The following is a 17,747-nucleotide window of genomic DNA, read 5'->3' as shown; positions in this document are numbered from 1 at the left end:
TAAGTATAGTTTTAAAAAATCATTACGCCTAACACAAAGTACATATTATTTTGTCTATTTGTGCTTTGTATTGACATCAAACAATTGAATATCAACTTTTTTATGTAGGTAGGTACACTACATGAAATTTTTTGAATTAATTTAATCTTCAAATTGAATGGAAACTCCCTTCATCATTTTTTGGACTTGGTAGTACGCTGAGGACACTAATGTAATATATTACTTATAATACGTAATACATAAAATATTTTTTTTACATGCTCACTTTAGAGATGTTCCAAATATCAAGGTGCTTTATTATCATAATGGAAAATGAATATCTAACTTGAAGTAGGTATTGTTATTTAAGCGTATGTAAAACGGTATAAGATTGTCACACGATTACATAATCTTATGTACCTAGGTACTATCAAACTCATGTATAATTTAATTTTTTATAATAATACTTAGGATAATTAAAAAATATATTATTTACCTTGTAAAGACATCTGGATAATGCGTCCTAGCAAAAGCTTTCTCAAGCTCTTCCAATTGAAAGCTCGTAAAAGTTGTTCTGTAACGTCGTTGTTTCCGTTTGGGCGCAAAATCGTCCATCTCTCCGTCACTATTATTATCGGAAGGATTACTATGCACACTACCTGTAGGCGGAGGCCTATCACCAGGAGAATGTAAAGATCTATGAACATCACCAGGAGAATGCATGAGACGGTGATTATCACCAGGCGAGTGCATACTTCTGTGGTGATCCCCTGGCGAGTTTAAACTTCTATGATGATCGCCCGGAGAGTTTAAACTCCGGTGGTGATCGCTGGGTGAGTGAATAATCCTGTGGTTTTCTCCAGGAGAGTGTAACGCTCTATGCGTGTCACCGGGGGAGTGGAGTGATCTGTGGCCTCCCGGAGGAGAGTGCAGGGTCCGGTGGACCTCGGCTGGTGAATCGGCACCGCGCGGAGGACGAGGTGATGCCTCTTCGGGTTTCGCCTCTTCAGATATTCCCATCGCGGGGTTTTCGGAAATGGCGAGCGATGGGCTCGGCACGGATGTTTGATTGATGCTCGAGAATTCTGAAAATAAATAAAAAATAAATGTTAGGATTCTATCGTAAAATTGTCAGTAAAATTAAAAGCGATAGTTTAGTAAGTTTAATGATAAAAGATATTTTTACATTTTACTGAATATGATATCTACTAAGTACCAATATCACTATTTAAAAAAATTAAATTATGTATTCTAGACAACTAATAACCTTCAATAAACTATAGCAGACATGTCTAACATGTCAATCACAGGATAGATTTCTGTTGATCTCACACATAAGAATTAAGTAGTGAAAATATGAAAAGCGTATATTATCTACATTAAGCTAGAATATCATTTTATTTCATTGTATCCAAAACCATTCCTATTTTTAATTCCCTAATCAGCATGCGCGGTGTTCAAATTAACTATGAAAAAGCCCCTTACGATCTGCCGCAGGAGTGAGAAAAAGAAAAGATGCGAATCCCCATGCTTTAAACATAAAGATAGATGCAGTTTTCTTTTACCGTCGCACAGTAGGATATTAATTTGACGATCAGTGTAATGATTCAACAAATGAAGATCAAAACTTATCACTAATTTCACGACGAATGGAAAACTGAGTAGAAACTTTTTTGTGACAGTTAAGACAAGTGTCAGTTGATTTTTAATACCTCAATTTCCTCAACTAACTATTACATTTTTGAACATTATATAATTTAAAAAAACACTAACTGAGAGAGTATATCACAACCAATAGAAAAGTAAGCCAACCGGTCGGGAATCGAACCGGCATCTCCAACGGGTAAACGCCCCGAACTCGTCGCATTCAGCCATTATGCTACGGAAGACATACTAATGACGACAAATATTTAAACTATTGGCTATTAAATACCTACCACTCAGCGCTCTTCGAAATCATGTTACTTCGGCAATCGATTTTTGTTTATTAAATCAAAGTAGGTAGTTATTTTACTATTACAACGATTACTAACCGACGTCTAGGAATTTCTCCAATATTTTTTAAGCAACTTCTTGTACTTGCTAATAATTTTTAATTAACTATTTCTTTTATTCAAACGAATAATTCACAAGATTTAAGAATATATCATTCTGATTATTGAACATTATATAATTTAGAAAAACACTAACTGAGAGAGTATATCACAACCAATAGAAAAAACTTAAGTTTTGTGGTTGTGATATACTCTCTCAGTTAGTGTTTTTCTAAATTATATATTGTTCAATAATCAGAATGATATATTCTTAAATCTTGTGAATTATTCGTTTGAATAAAAGAAATAGTTTATTACATTTTTTGTCATTTTTTTGTACTATTTTTGCTCTTAAGTTTTAGCGTACAATTACTTACTATTGGTATTGATATAACTAAAATAACAGACGACGTGAACAGATAGCGACTTCATTAAAAAAATATTCATTCATACTGAAAGAGGAAGTAATGCAATACATTGTGTAACAAAAGAATCTTTTTGTTATTACATCGCGTTTTTAAATACAATTAAATTCATTCTATAAAATGTACACAGATAATTATGTATTATTGTAAAGTAATTCAATTAACATCTTTACAGACGAGGCGTGGTGGTATTTTAACTTATAGATAACACGCAATACCTATGACGTTTTTAAACAAAACTTTTTAAAAATATAATAAATAATTCTTCGTTGTTTGTGTGCCTTATAAGAGTATTAAAGTTATGCCTTATAAATGACGCATTGTTTGTGGAGAACTTTACCATGAAGTAAGTCATACGTATGATACAAAACCATGTAAATGTGACACTTGTTTGCAGACAGTTAAATTCAATAGGAACAAAAATTTCAAATATCTGATAATCACGCCGTTATATCATAACTTGATAAGCACGATTTGATATTAACGTAAACCTAGTTACTAACGAACTTTTGAGAATTATTCAGAATTCTATACAGGTAAATAATATTATATACGATATGATTGTAATTATAACTGACTTTACCTACCCTATATTACAAAGATTTTATTAGGTCGTATTCTTATTTGTACGATGGTTGTTTATCAGGTACAAATCTTGCAATCGATTTTTAACTAACTTTCCGACTAGCTAGATATTTGAAACTGTTAGAGAATATATCAGAACACGAATGCTAATGCATTTTTTTTAATACTTTTAGCCATCTTTAAGTAGAATTGAATTCATTTTCAGTTAATTCTGTTTTGTATGAAAAGTTATTTCGACACCATTATTGGTTGCTAGGGGTCTGGGGTCCTAGCAACTAAATTATTAATATATACGTGCGTTACTATGGAAATCAATATGATAAGTCAAGATGACATTTCATTATTATTTCTATCAACTGCCGCTTAACGTTTTAGGAAGCCGAAATCGGTTGTTTAGTGAAAGGGTGAGTTGAGAAACAAAAGTCGCAGGAGTCTGTAGGTATATTTATTATGCACAGAATTCTAAAAAATATAATATTGCATTTCATTTAAATTTCAATTTACATTCAAGTTAATTTTATTTTTCATTCTAATAAGCAATTTGTAGGTATACAATATATTTGCTAGAACTATTTATAATGTGCGACATGCTAGAATGTTTTAAAGGGAATGGGACGACTTGGCACCGCGAACTGGCCTCCGGTAATTGGCCGCCGGTACAATCGGACGCCGGCCCAATTGGACGCCGACCCAATTCGACGCCGACCCAATTGGCCTCCGGGAGGATTGGACGCCGCACAGTTGAATTAAATGCGCAATGGAATAGACGTACGTTACGATTTGTTGGAGTAAATAAGCAAGTCAGTTTAATATGCTTCTATCTTCTCAGTAGTTGTACGAGTACCTTATACATTTCGCGCTTGACACATTTTTAATATAGACTGAGAGTAATTATTATGCCTTATGATGTTTATTAAAAGAAAATAATTCTTCCCTCGCGAAAACTTAAAGATGTGCATAATCAATTAATTTATAGTCTATACATGGGTACTTATTTATATTTACAACAAATATTAAAAATAATGTTAGATGTTAGAATGAAAATAACATTATATTTCAGCGTTTTATCGACTTAATATTATAATAAAGCTTCAACATGTATATTATTTTGCATAAATGCGTATTTTAAGATAGTATGAAATTACAAACAAAATATTAAGTAAGTTATCTCATAAGTATAAATGTTTCAGTAGTTTGATTGATAAACTACTTAGGTACTGGGTGCCGGACGAAATCCCGAAGGCCGAAATCCCGAATGCTGAAATCCCGAATGGCCGAAATCCCGAAAAATAAAAAAATACAAACATCAATAATTGCGCAATCGTGAGCGCAATTTTTGTTAGAGAGACAAATCCCATTTTTGCGGAAAATAGGTTTTTCCGATTGCGCAATTTTTTTTTCAGGAGAGACCATTTTGTAGAACGAATGGATTTTGTGTCTCTTGCAAAAATTGCGCATTTCACGATTGCGCAATTATTGGTGTTTGTATTTTACATTTTTTTATATTTCCACAAAAAATGGGTTTTTGTGTCTCTTGCGAACATTGCGCAATTATTGATGTTTGTATTTTTTTTATTTTTCGGGATTTCGGCCTTATGCACCACTTATGTTGTTAGCTTATTAATTCAACGATGATGTCTCTGCATCTGACCCTTACACTAATAAACTAAATTTTCGTTGGTACTTTTTGTGTTGTTTCATATTATATCTTCACAAAATAAATACGTACGAAATTGCATTATATGAAATCATAACTAACTTAGTTTATATTTTTTCTCAGCGCCTTTCGCAAGCTTTACAGCAGTATTAGAACGTCTGCTTTTAGTGGCGTGTTATTACGCAATTAGCCCTGTATACAATTATAAAGTTAATTAGTAACGGTGCAAACTGACAGGTGTGCAAATTACTTGTGTTATTTTTAGTTTAAAGTCTTTAAGCAAAGTGATCAAGGTGTTATTAAGTTCTTATTGACATATTTTTATATTATAACTATTCTAAAATATATACATATACAATTCATAAAAACTGTCATATACATCGTATTCACCATAAAGAGCTTTATAACATCTGATACTATTATACTCATAGCTTTCAGCTCGTCCATTTTTTTAAGGTTATTGATATGAAAGTTATATAATGCAGCTTTTACGATGATTGATTAAGCCATCAAATTGAATTCAATGTTATATACATATCTGCATGCACGATTGAAACGATAGATTGTTTTGTATACCAACTGCAAAATACGATATGTCTATTTCACAGACTAATAGCAGTTTAAAATAAGTACTTGAAAGCCAAAGGTGCAAAATACCTAGATACCTCATAAAAATGCAGTACGGAAGCATATTATGCTATATTTGCCTACATTTTAAGCTATTTTTTTGCCAAGCACTTGTATTTTTAAATTTGGAACACATATAAATACTGGAAGTAAATCAAGCTTTTCAGCTATTGATGCCTCTGTCTTATTTACTAATGAATGCAGTATCTGAATATTAAAAAGGGTATCTTAAGTAACCTTTTTAATAGACACCTAGTTCTGCTTAAATAAATTTTATCATAATTTCGTAAACAATTAATAAATGCAGTGGAATATTATTAAAAATTAACTCTAACTGAATTGAAATAATGGCGATGATTGTAAAATTGCGTGGATGTATTCGGAATATCATTCTAGTTGATTCTTTTTAGTATTAAGTTAGAATCTTGGTTTATATCAATGCATGGGACTGTCAATTTTATTGTTCACGAGAAAAAAAGATTTTCTCTAAAGAAAGTCACCTACACATATTGAGGAATTTTTTTTAAAGATTTTTTTATATCAACTTATTGACTACCTACTAAATATTGTATTTTATCAGAAAATATTAGATTTTCACGGTTGTTTGTTATCGTACATACAGACTACAATCCATTTCATTAACACATTATCTCTTGAGAATGTCCTTTGCAATGAGTCTGAAATTTCGATAAAAGAATGAGAAAGAACACGCGGTGAAAACCTAAAAATCTATTACACAATAACAGCTGACTGTCTTCCTAATATTGTTGGGTGTGTTTGCGTTATTTTATTTTTTAAATGATAAATATATTACCAATTCAAAAGATTCCGTTTTTAATTTATAGTGAATATTATTATTTAATTGAATAAAAACAATGACAATACAAAATTGAATAAAACAAACATTGAGTTAAATTAAAATATATATTCTTTCTTTAATACAATAACAAAGTATGATTTTTTTTTACTAATCGAATTGGCAGCAGCATTGTTTCGCTATTCAATAAATTAAATATAATAAAACGCTTAGAGTTATTGTTATTTATTTTCTTTGTAAAAAAGTTTTAATGTTTGAAAATTGACCGTTGGATATTTTCAATGAAAAAAATATAAGCGATAAATAAACACTTTATAGCTCGGCGTCATAAAATTTTGCGGTGAAGTGATGGTCGGTGGATATTTTATCAACACAGTTAGCCAAATCCACTTCACGATACATTGTTTGCTAATATGATTTTTTTACGTGGAATTTATTAAACTACAGTGATCAATGTTGCCAACTGTCGTTGACAAAAATATGCCAGACGGGGTACGAAAAACGCTAGATAATATAAAAACAAATTGCAAGTAATTACAACGTTTTTATTAGGTCGTATTCTTATTTGTCCGGAGGTTGTTTATCCAGTAAAAATCTTACAATCGATTTTTAACTAACTTCCCGACTAGCTAGACATTTGAAACTTTTAGAATATATCAGAACACGATGCCAGACGACGCATTCAGTACAGTAGCTAGCAAGTAAATTCGCCCATAGTGACATTCGCACGTGTATAGGTAGACATCACGCAGTATCATTATGCGATATCACGCATCGGGAATTTATAGCAATATCACCTTTATTGTAACGGCGTTAGAACAGTGTTTCTAGTATCAATGTTCGTTTGAGCGAACCTGTTCGAACCAAACTATTCGGCAGACCCGACAAAAAGTTTCGGGAATTTATAGCAATATCACCTTTATTGTAATGGCGTTAGAACAGATTATGCCATTCGGCAGACCCGACAAATAAAGTGAGTGTCATTTTTTTTCCCAGATGCTTCGTTCATATTAATGTCATTGATGTCAATGCATTCTTTTAACACTTTTTGCCATCTTTAAGTAGAATTGAATTCATTTTTAGTTAATTCTGTTTTGTATGAAAAGTTATTTCGGAAGAAATCCGTAATCCAATCCACTAATATTGGTTGCTAGGGGTCTGGGGTCCTAGCAACTAAATTATTAATATATACGTGCGTTACTATGGAAATCAATATGAAATGTAAAAATGACATTTCAGTATTATTTCTATCAAGTACAAATTTTTTTGATCGTTTAAGTCAAGTTTATATGAATCAACAGAAAATTTAAAAACGTTGTATATAAAAAGTTCTTTTTATCTTGTAATTATTTTACTTAGTTCTACCAAGAACAAAGACAATACCTTTACTTTATTCCAATAATCATCAAACTGATGTCACATAAGTACACGTTAAATTTTATGATATCATTTCACCATAACGCCATGAATGCTCCTATTGTTTCAACGTGTTAAATTATGTTGTACGCTTGAAAATAAATTAACTAAATATCTAAGGTATTTTTAACACATTTAAAGATGTTGGAAGGACCAAAAATGCTAGGAAAAATGCCACAAGCCATATGCATTTTTTGCAAGCTAGATGGCTATCGAAAATGGCTAGATCTGACAAGAAAAACGCTAAATTGGCCACGCTGACAGTGATTACAGTGGCTCTATTCTCTACACAAGGTGGTTATCAACGGTAGTTTATCACATTTATGTATTGAGTTATTATAATTGTTACAATCAGTTAGCCGTCTAAACTGTCAAAACTGTTTATCTCACTCTAAAAGTTAACACAGTCAAGTGAGGGGCTGTTTTATTGAAAATATCTCAATTAGGTATGTTCCCAATATTGAAGATCGATCTGATATAAATAAAAAGGATTTAAAGTAAAAATAAATATAAAAATTATTAAAACTATGAATTTGACCAAATTCTCTTCATTACAATACAGAAAACTTAATAAACTAAATTTTTATAATAAATATGACCATAAAATATATTTAGTACTTATAATAATAAGATGGGACCGTTTAACAAATTCACATTTTATAACATTTTTTTTAATTGTAAGTTTATCTTTGACTTACATAAAAAATATTTTTCTTTTTAATATTTAGTTAATTAATTATTATAGTTTAAATAGTAAATTATCAAAAAAATGTCTCAAATTGCAAGTTTCGTATTTTTCCGCTAGGTGCCTCTAGTAAGTAGAGGTATCGCCTTTTTAAAGTCTTTCTTCACATCTCATTTTTATCCATCTCACTTGATCCGCTAATGCATGACGCGATTAAATTTTTCCCTCTCTGTTAATAATATATAATAACGAGTATAATATAATATTTTATTGAAGAGTCTGTATAATATAATAACGAAATTGATCTACGGTCTGTGTTAATTAAACACGAACCTCAAACAAAATATTATCTTACATAATAATGTGAGGCTGATTACACGCCATAAATTGTAATTAAATGCAAATTTTTGTGTCATAAAAGTGTAAGGATGTAGTTGGTTATTTAATTTGCAATTTAACGTTGAACAATTTTATAGTGGTTAAACTCAATGTAAGGTATTATTTTAGGAAATTCCTGCAATTATAAATGTAATACTCTTCTGGATAATGAGGAACAACGCAGAAATTGCGTAGGTAAGTTTTTTTTTACGTTTTCTTTGCATAAATTTTATGGAAGTTGATAACAACAAGAAAAAGCTTCACGAAGTAAGCTTTGAATTGCGGCCATATTTAACTGTACAGACCTACAAACTTATCTAAAGAATGGATGGGGGAGCCACTGTCGAAAACTACCCAATCAAGACTCGCAGCTGGACAGAATCTGACATTCTTACAACGTTTGCAAAATGGAGTCTTAATGGTAGTTCGTAGTTCCATTTTTGACCGTTATTTAGATAAGTTTGTAGGACTATAATATCAATATCCCGGTTTCTAAAGCACTTAGGATGACAATCTTGGTACCTATGTCAATACTTAATTTTTTTCCCCCCGACCATGTCCAATCCTAATAGGATCATATGGGCCTCCACAGAGTAGAGGTTCGTATTAACAGGTTTTGATTTTACGAGAAATGGATGTTAGCCACTTGCTCAACCTATTAGGTCCATACCCTGACTCACACACAAATTGAAAAACAATATGTGTACTTGCCAGACCCAGGATGCGAACCTGGGACCCATAGCGTGATAGTCTAACGCTTAAGCCGCGCGGCCACCGTGGGCGGAAGTACTTAATAGGTATACAATTTCAGCGTCAGGAAATACGATATGTATCCGACATCTATTTATCCAAGCAATGACATTCAATTGGCAGTGACGTCCTGTGGAGGTAGGCAGGTCATACGTTGCTAAGGGGCAGCAAATGAAGGAACGAATACGATCATTACATTTCCATATACATTTTTTAATTTTAGTCTCAAATTGTAGCAACAGAATTCTTGAAAAAAATAAATACATATCATCTACTGAAAATAAGAGCATTTCTACAAAAACAGTGGTATTTTAGGTACATGGAGGTATATGAAATTAACATGTTTGGAGGCCCTGGAGGAGATGTCGGTTCTTTCTAACGAAGTGACCGCATTGTCTGCTTCATGGAAAACTGCCACAGCTCTCGAAAGTTGCAATATTTATTTGTATTCGTTTCTTCATTCGTCACTCTTATGCAATGCATGACCTGACGTCACTGACTAAGCCCGTGCAAACAAAAATTTACTATGAAAAAACAATAATTACATAGATACCTCTTCTGTACTATCGTATATAATAATAATTGTGAAAGTATAATAGGTATAGCCGGTTAAATATTTAAAAGCTTTCTTTATTATTTTGTTTGAATTTTAATGTTCATTGTATATCTACAAGTTTTATAACTAGTAAGCTTTTGTGTTAAAATGCTGGCTTCATTGTCTAGTGGCGTACTAACGCATCTCATATTTTGTTGTCCTAGAGCGGTGTAAACGCATGTTAATTAGCCGTGTGAGTGAATAGAAATTAAAGATAAAAAAATATATGAATTATAAGTGAGCAGATTGTGGCTAACGTCTCCATATTTTATAATTACAGCGCATTGTTAAAATTATCTGAAATAATTACGTTTTATTACCGACTGTTTATCATTTTTCCATTAGTTTAGCTATTTTTTTAATGAAATATAAGGCAAGTAATTAGGTATGTACCTACGCATAATATGCCCGATTGTCTTTTAAAAGCTAGTTCACGCTTATCAGGCAAACTAGTATATTATTTGAATAGGTTATTAACCATATGGTAAGTAACATTTGGATAAAAAAGGGCAATATAATACAGCAGGTAGTTATGTAAGTACTGAATCCAGCACTCGAAATTGACCGGAACGCACTAGCGCAGCTCTAGTTTGTGTCATCGTTGAGACTACCACTCAGTCTGGCACCCCGGTTCGGGAATTTTTATGAAAATCGTTAAATTTTTTTTTTTAATAAAGTTTAATAAGAAACTTGACATGTCATCATGGCCCCCACATCCTGAAGCGGGCCCCAAGGCTAGGATCTTTGTCGGGCATCCCTACTTATTGCAAAGGTTAAAGGCAATGTGACACTCTATAGTAGCGTTTTCCAAATGTCGTTCACGGTAAAATTAAGGATGTTTAGGGTATTTTTAATACTTACATCCACTTGAATTATGGAGTTATCAAGTAATGCCACAATTAAAAATTATATTACACCATCACATATTCTAAAATTTAACCATTATGAAAGGAAAAAAGTCGCCTGTGGAGCAAATTTGTCGTATGTGTTTATCTCACTTATTTGGTCGACTCGCCACGCCGGGCCCCCCATTAGCCCCGGCCTCCAGGCTAGAGCCCTGTCAGCCCTCCCTTTTGGGGGCCATGCATGTCATACCCACCTATTTCTACAAACAATAATAAGATTTTTTGTTGTTTTGTTACACTGTTTTATGCGATCATAATAAAATAAAGAGTTTTGTACCATTCCATAGGATTTGAATTTAGATTTCATAATTCATCATCCGATATCTTCAATATCTGTGAATATTATATGATTATACTAATTTAAATAATTAAACGATCGTAAATAAAACCCACGGTGGCCGTGCGGCTTCAGCGTTGGACTATAAAGCCGTGGGTCCCAGGTTCGAATCCTGGGTCTGGTAAGTACACATATTGTTTTTCAATTTGTGTGTGTCAGGGTATGGACCTAATAGGTTGAGCAAGTGGCTGACATCCATTTCTCGTAAAAAACAAAATCTGTCAATACAAACCTCCACTCTGCCCATATGATCCTATCAGGATCGGACATGGTCGAGGGGAGGGAAATAATACGTTATTTATAAGGAAAAACCAATAACGTCCCACAGAAGTAGACAAGCCATCCATTGCTTGTATGCGCAGATAAAAAAAGGAAAAATAATAATATCATTTTTGACAACATATTTATTTTTTCACCTGTAACAAATGAGAATACGAGCTAAGAAAAACATTGTAAAATAGAGGCATACTTTTATATTTTCAATAATGTTACTAATAAAGTGTTAAATTGAGTAAACCACGATTTGATTTGAATTTATATAGGTATTAATATTATTATTGTAAACCAATAATTACTACAATAACATTATAATGAATGTGTTTTTCACAGACGAAAGCTTTGTTAATCTTTTTTTGTATCCGTTAAAAGCTCACGGTTAATTAAATTAACCGAAAGCTCGCTTTGAGTAAATAGTATAACAAGCCTAAAATATGATAGTAATGGCGCCAATGGGGTAATACACAAAGGGTCAAAAACATCGATTGGAAACGGCCGAAAAAGTAATTTCGAAATCTCGTTTTGAAGAATGAAATATTTACGTTTGAATGAAGGAAATAATGAGAAGACTCACGCACCAGAACCGATGTTTGATGGTACTCTTTGCTTTTCTGGATATCTACGCTACCCCTTCTTTGATTTAATGTCCATGTTATAACCCTTTTTATGCGATATAAACAAAAAATACTTACCGTATCTAGTATTAATAATAACTATTTTAATATAAGAGTCACCATAATCTTTCGTATTCTTTTAAAATAATAGACAAGATAAAAGAAAAATCATATCAGCTGAGAATATAGCTGTGGAAATAATAATTTTGTTTTATTTGACACCTACCTGACTGGTACAAAACCGTTGCCGATCTTTATAAAATTATGTGTAAGTATATTGCACCATGTTAGTCGTAGCGATTCTAATTATGCACAAAACTCTTTTATTCGGCGCTCTTGTTTAAATTATAATATGTATTTCTCCACCGTTGATCCTTTTAATAATCCACATGTTTCATTTAAACGCGCTATCTCCAAAATTTTGTATAAATAGATATATATACTTATGTATATATATTTTTATATGTTAATTTTTTGTGTATAATTTAATTATTCATTATTCTTCCTCATTTTTCTCATGTATTTTTCTTATGTAATTTATTTATATTTATGTTATTCTTACTCTCTATCTTATCAAGCTTAACTATATTATAATTTATACATGGAAACTTTGCTGGTTGCAATAACTTTTTATTATTATATTTTAAATTTTTGTAATCAATATGTAACTGTTTGTTTCCTTAATAAATAAAATTTAAAAAAAATAAATTAATACAGTGTCTTGTCCACCAGGAATTCGCAGTAAAAATTTACAATTCGTCTTAAATTAAACTGACAATACATAATGTATACGGTAACATGTAAGTTGTACGTATGCAGTTCATCGTAGGACACTTATTCGTGCACCGCAGTACGTGAAACATGAGTTCGTATAAAATTTTATCAAATGACGACTTCGTTGAACATTTCACCGTGGAATACATTTGTACGTATCTTACAAAATGCGACGATAGTTTGAAAATAGTACTGTTCCAATTAGATTAACCCTAACCTAACCTAACCTAGTAAAGACATCTCATAAAATTCACCACATGTTGTGGCATACGTACAAAAATATACTCCACGGTGAAATCTTCAACGAAGAACTCGTCATTTTTGATTAAATGTTACGCAAACTCATGCTTTACGTACTGCGGCGCACGAATAAGTGTCCTGCGGTGAACTGTTTATGTACAAATTTCCGGATACGAATGTATACATGTGTTGCCAGCTTTCCCCTTATATTATGTGCATCCATCCGTATGGTTTTGAAACATAATCATATTTATTTATTTTAAGAATGATATGATTTTATGGTAATGATTTAATTTGCATTTTACAATAAAATATAATCTCTTATTTGATTAAGCCAACGTCGCCATTCTTTCACTATTTTTTTCTGAAAACTTTTTCCGCGTATTGCAAATGCATTCATACTTGGTCATATAATTTACCTTGTTATCTTGACTATTAACGATTTTGGAAGTTCCCATTTGTTTTTTTAAACCACTTGCTATTTGATATGACAGGAATGCATCATAATTTCACAAACCTTGTAGCTCTCAATCATTAGCAAATTAAATGTAAAAAATAAATAAAACGTAAATGTTAAAAATATACTATTTCTGTGGTAGGTTATTCTAGCGCTGTAAATATGTATAGGTACAATAATTTATATACATTTGAAGTTAATACTATTAATATACGATGCATGGAAATCGGTTTTAAAATTAGTTAATAAATAATATGTTTAATATATTTTTAATAAACTATTGCTTTTATTCCGCGAATAAGACACAAAATTTGAGAATATAACATCTACATACTATTATTAAAGATACATAATTTGAAAACACCTCATGCATATATCATACTAGGAAAAATCTTTTTACAGAAAAATATTGGCTATCGGTTTTTTAGCAAGTAGGTATATTAAATTAAGGTAAGTATCAATGATTCCTTACTATTTTACTATTTTTATCTACAAAAAGATTTTTCTAGTGTGTATATGCATGAAATGTTTTCATAATATATATGTTCATTGTTTAATATTATTTAATCTGTATGGATTTCCATATAGTCATTTAAAAGTCTTTAACAGTTTTCTTGTGAGATATATTTTTTCAATATTTAAATTCATACTCTGTCTTATTCTTTTACTTTTTAATACATAATTTTCAAAGATAATAATAGGTACTTACTTATATAATTTAAAAAGTTGTGATATGTTCGACAAAACAGTATATTTATTAAATAAGTATTTTATTTGAAACATAACTTTTTCATATACAACAGCACCCACAGCTGTATTAAGGCATTTCCAATGTCCTCACTTTTTAAAGTATATATTATATATTTTGTATTGTCACAAATTTTGACATTAAATGTTAATTATATCCTCACCAAGTGTTTGTCAAATGATTTTTATATTTCTCTTAATATTGTAAAACTGTGCAAAGCAGTATAGTCGTTAAAACTGCTACTGTCTGGTGGAATGCTCGCGTGTACGTTTTAATTTACCAGAAGCGACGAGAGACCGGCTGCTGGTTGTTCCTTGCTGACTAAAGGCCTGCTGACTCGTGATAATGCCATAGCTCTAGGTATCTTAACACTCCCGTTGCCACGATGGTCTCGGAGTTTAGAAATGACCTTAAATCATAGATACCCCACTTATTATTATGTATATAAACGTCTACTTTTAGCTATTTGTAGATAAAATATTTAGGCATAAAAAGAAAAATATGTCGGTAGTTGAATTGAATGTCTTATATGTAAAATTAATCATTTTTCGAAAGTCTAATCAATATTTTGATAAGACAGTGACAGGGCTATCTAGAAAGATATATGTTAGAGAAACGCGCATAATAGTAATGTAAACATGAGACACTATTTTAAAATGTCATTTGTTAGTCAGAGATAGAAATTTATGTCTTTGTTCAACATAATTCTGTGAAGGATGCATTCAGCCGTAGCCTCTTACAATATATCGAACCTTGAATTATAAATGTTTCAAATGCATCTGACGATAAACGCCAAATCAACCCTTAATGTAATGTTATAAGTGTTCATTTTAGCAAGTCAACTTCGCTTTATATGCCGTTTATTTCAAAATACTGACCGGAAAGGCTCAGTTTTATTGCGCCCGTAATAAAAATAAATTTACCCGGATTTTGAATACAAACCCTTATTGCCAGGTATGTAAGAATTACATCGGTTTGTGGGCCATGTGTATTTGAAAACTTCGAGCGACCTAAAAAAACATACTATTATTTGGGTGCACAGCAGGCAGTCGAACGGTTAGATTTGTGCGTACTCCCATCATCTACACGTCGATTATCAAATTGACAAATATTTTTGAAAATATTTAATCATGCCGAGAAGATATTTAACAGAGGAAGAAATCAGGGTGGCTGCAGAGGAGTTTTGTGATGACTCTGATATTGAGTTTGAAGTGAACGACAATAATATTTCGGATAATGAAAATTTAATAGAAGTTTATAATATATAAGTATTAAATTGCGGTACCTATCATATTATCCATATGTATAAAAGTAGATTTTTCTGGGGATACAATATTACATTAAATATATGTTTATGTATTTTATTATTGACTATAAAACCTCTTGTTATGAAATTATCTAAAAGTAGGTGTGATATATCTATAGTCTAAGAGATATAGACTTAATACGTGCATATAGGTTCAAGTAACGTAGTGATTTAATTTTTTTAATGTGTATTATTTCAACATAATAAACATAATATTAAAATATATTTAGTGGAAACTATACGATCGGAGTATTTTTGTTGTTTAATTATTCTTATGTAAGTATATTTTTAATGTGTTTTAAAATCCGATTTTTAATAAAACCTAATAACATGATACAATAAGATCACAATTTTTAAAATTATGTATACAGGGAATCGATATTGCAAAATTATAACTATTATTTTATGTGGTAAACGTGATAACGCAAGTCCATGCAGATGTTATGCTACCTAAAAACATCCCTCGTTCGCTTCGGATGAATTAGCCACCCCCACTCTCCGTGAAATGACAGCGTGTGTTGGTTGTTCCATTTAAAACAGATCGAGACATGCCGTGGTTTGGTTATGACGTACATTTATCGATGTTCGATTATTATACACGATTATAAGATAATTGCATGTGATATACACAGAATAACATGTTAAACGATGACTAAATAGTATTTAAAAACATACTTTACCTTTTGAAGCAATCAATTAGCTTTTAAAATGCCTTAAAATGCCAAATTTCCATCGGGACACTGAGTGGACGGCATGGGATCGGGCGTAATTTTTTTACCATGGTAAGGGAAAGGTTAATAAAGACGGTGAGATTCGGCAATGGCGATATAACTGTCAACTATATTCTTTAACCCATATAAATTCTTATATAAAAATCACATATATTTTCATACCATTTTTATAATATTATCGTACCTACGTATTTTTTTTTGTTTTTTGTATTGATTACCACTATTACCAGTTATCGCAAAATTGTATAGTTTCGATTTGCTTAAAGTTTTTCTACAGCTCGTCAAGTCTTCCTTCGAGCCAATGTGCTTTACCAATTGGGCCATGTACATTCTATCCGAATATGACGAAATTAACTAGCAGTATTTACCTCTTGGTGCACTCAATAAATGATGTTAATTTTTGCTTAAATGAAGGTATCAACAACATTAATAATTACAAACCGATGCCAGGATCTCTCCAAATTTTAGCAATAACGTGATTACCTACTTCTAGTAGGTAGGTATACATCTGAAGTATTTTTAAATTATTCATGTACAATAAAGAATGTTACTGTTTAAAATCTTGTGAATTATTCGTTGTCTTCGGCAAAATACCTTCCACATCCATAAATCAAACCTTGAGGATCGTCGCTTTGATGATGTTGCATGTGAAACCGCGCACATAGGCACCTAGCGACAGACCCACGTAACCTCTCAAAACCTGAATATGAATGGGATGCGGCGACCGGCGAGCCTTGATAGGAATGACCAATTTGCAACATGTGCGTATGCAATATGCGTACTGGCGGCTTCGACTTGCATCCCGAGACGCATACAATTTGTTGCTATCAGCACTAGATGTTTTTTTTTAAACTAAAAAATCGCATTCCACTAATGTCCGGAGCTCCATTTGGCAACGTGTGTTTTGTGAATAACAATGACGTCACATCAACGTATTCGACACGTTGCAGTGCGTCAAATCATACCATAATAATATTATTGATACAGTAAATATGCCACATAAACCAGAACTGCAATCTTCCAGGAAATAATACAAACCATTCTCATTGTCATAGATAAAGTTTGTATCTATTACGATGAAACGGAATGAATATTCTATTTTTAATTTAGACCGTCAGATTCGTTGTATTCAGATATTTTCCAAGTTGAACTTTCCCTTCTTTTGACAGGTATTCTGGGATGATGACGGCAAAATAGTTTTCACGATGTGTGTGATTCCAGTGACACAAATCATTTCCACGTATGTATTCTAGGATTTTATTATTTTTCTTCCCCATCTAACGTCATTATTAATATCTAAAATTTCTTGTTTTTTTTTTATTTTTTACGTGATTACGTACTCTCATCATATTATAATATAATAAAATAACTAATAACATATAAAAGTATTGTAAAATACAATTTATGTTGTA

At 31.6% G+C, this 17,747-nt stretch overlaps 1 protein-coding gene across 1 annotated transcript in view; it reads right to left on the bottom strand.

Moving 5' to 3' along the window:
- LOC147066493 (homeobox protein aristaless-like) overlaps positions 1-999 on the bottom strand; it is a 38,937-nt gene extending 37,938 nt beyond the window's left edge. Inside the window, exon 1 of the mRNA XM_085956208.1 lies at positions 476-999. Coding sequence (XP_085812334.1) covers positions 476-999 — 524 coding nt within the window. The remainder of the gene's footprint in view (positions 1-475) is intronic.
- Between the last annotated feature and the right edge of the window lie 16,748 nt (positions 1,000-17,747).

Source organism: Rhyacophila brunnea, unplaced genomic scaffold (genome assembly GCF_057557595.1).
Source record: "Rhyacophila brunnea isolate RB1 unplaced genomic scaffold, BYU_Rbru_1.0 scaffold_5, whole genome shotgun sequence".
NCBI classification, from domain to species: Eukaryota; Metazoa; Arthropoda; class Insecta; order Trichoptera; family Rhyacophilidae; genus Rhyacophila; species Rhyacophila brunnea.
Note: the sequence above shows the minus strand (reverse complement) of the source record. Positions and strands in the feature narration are given on the sequence as shown.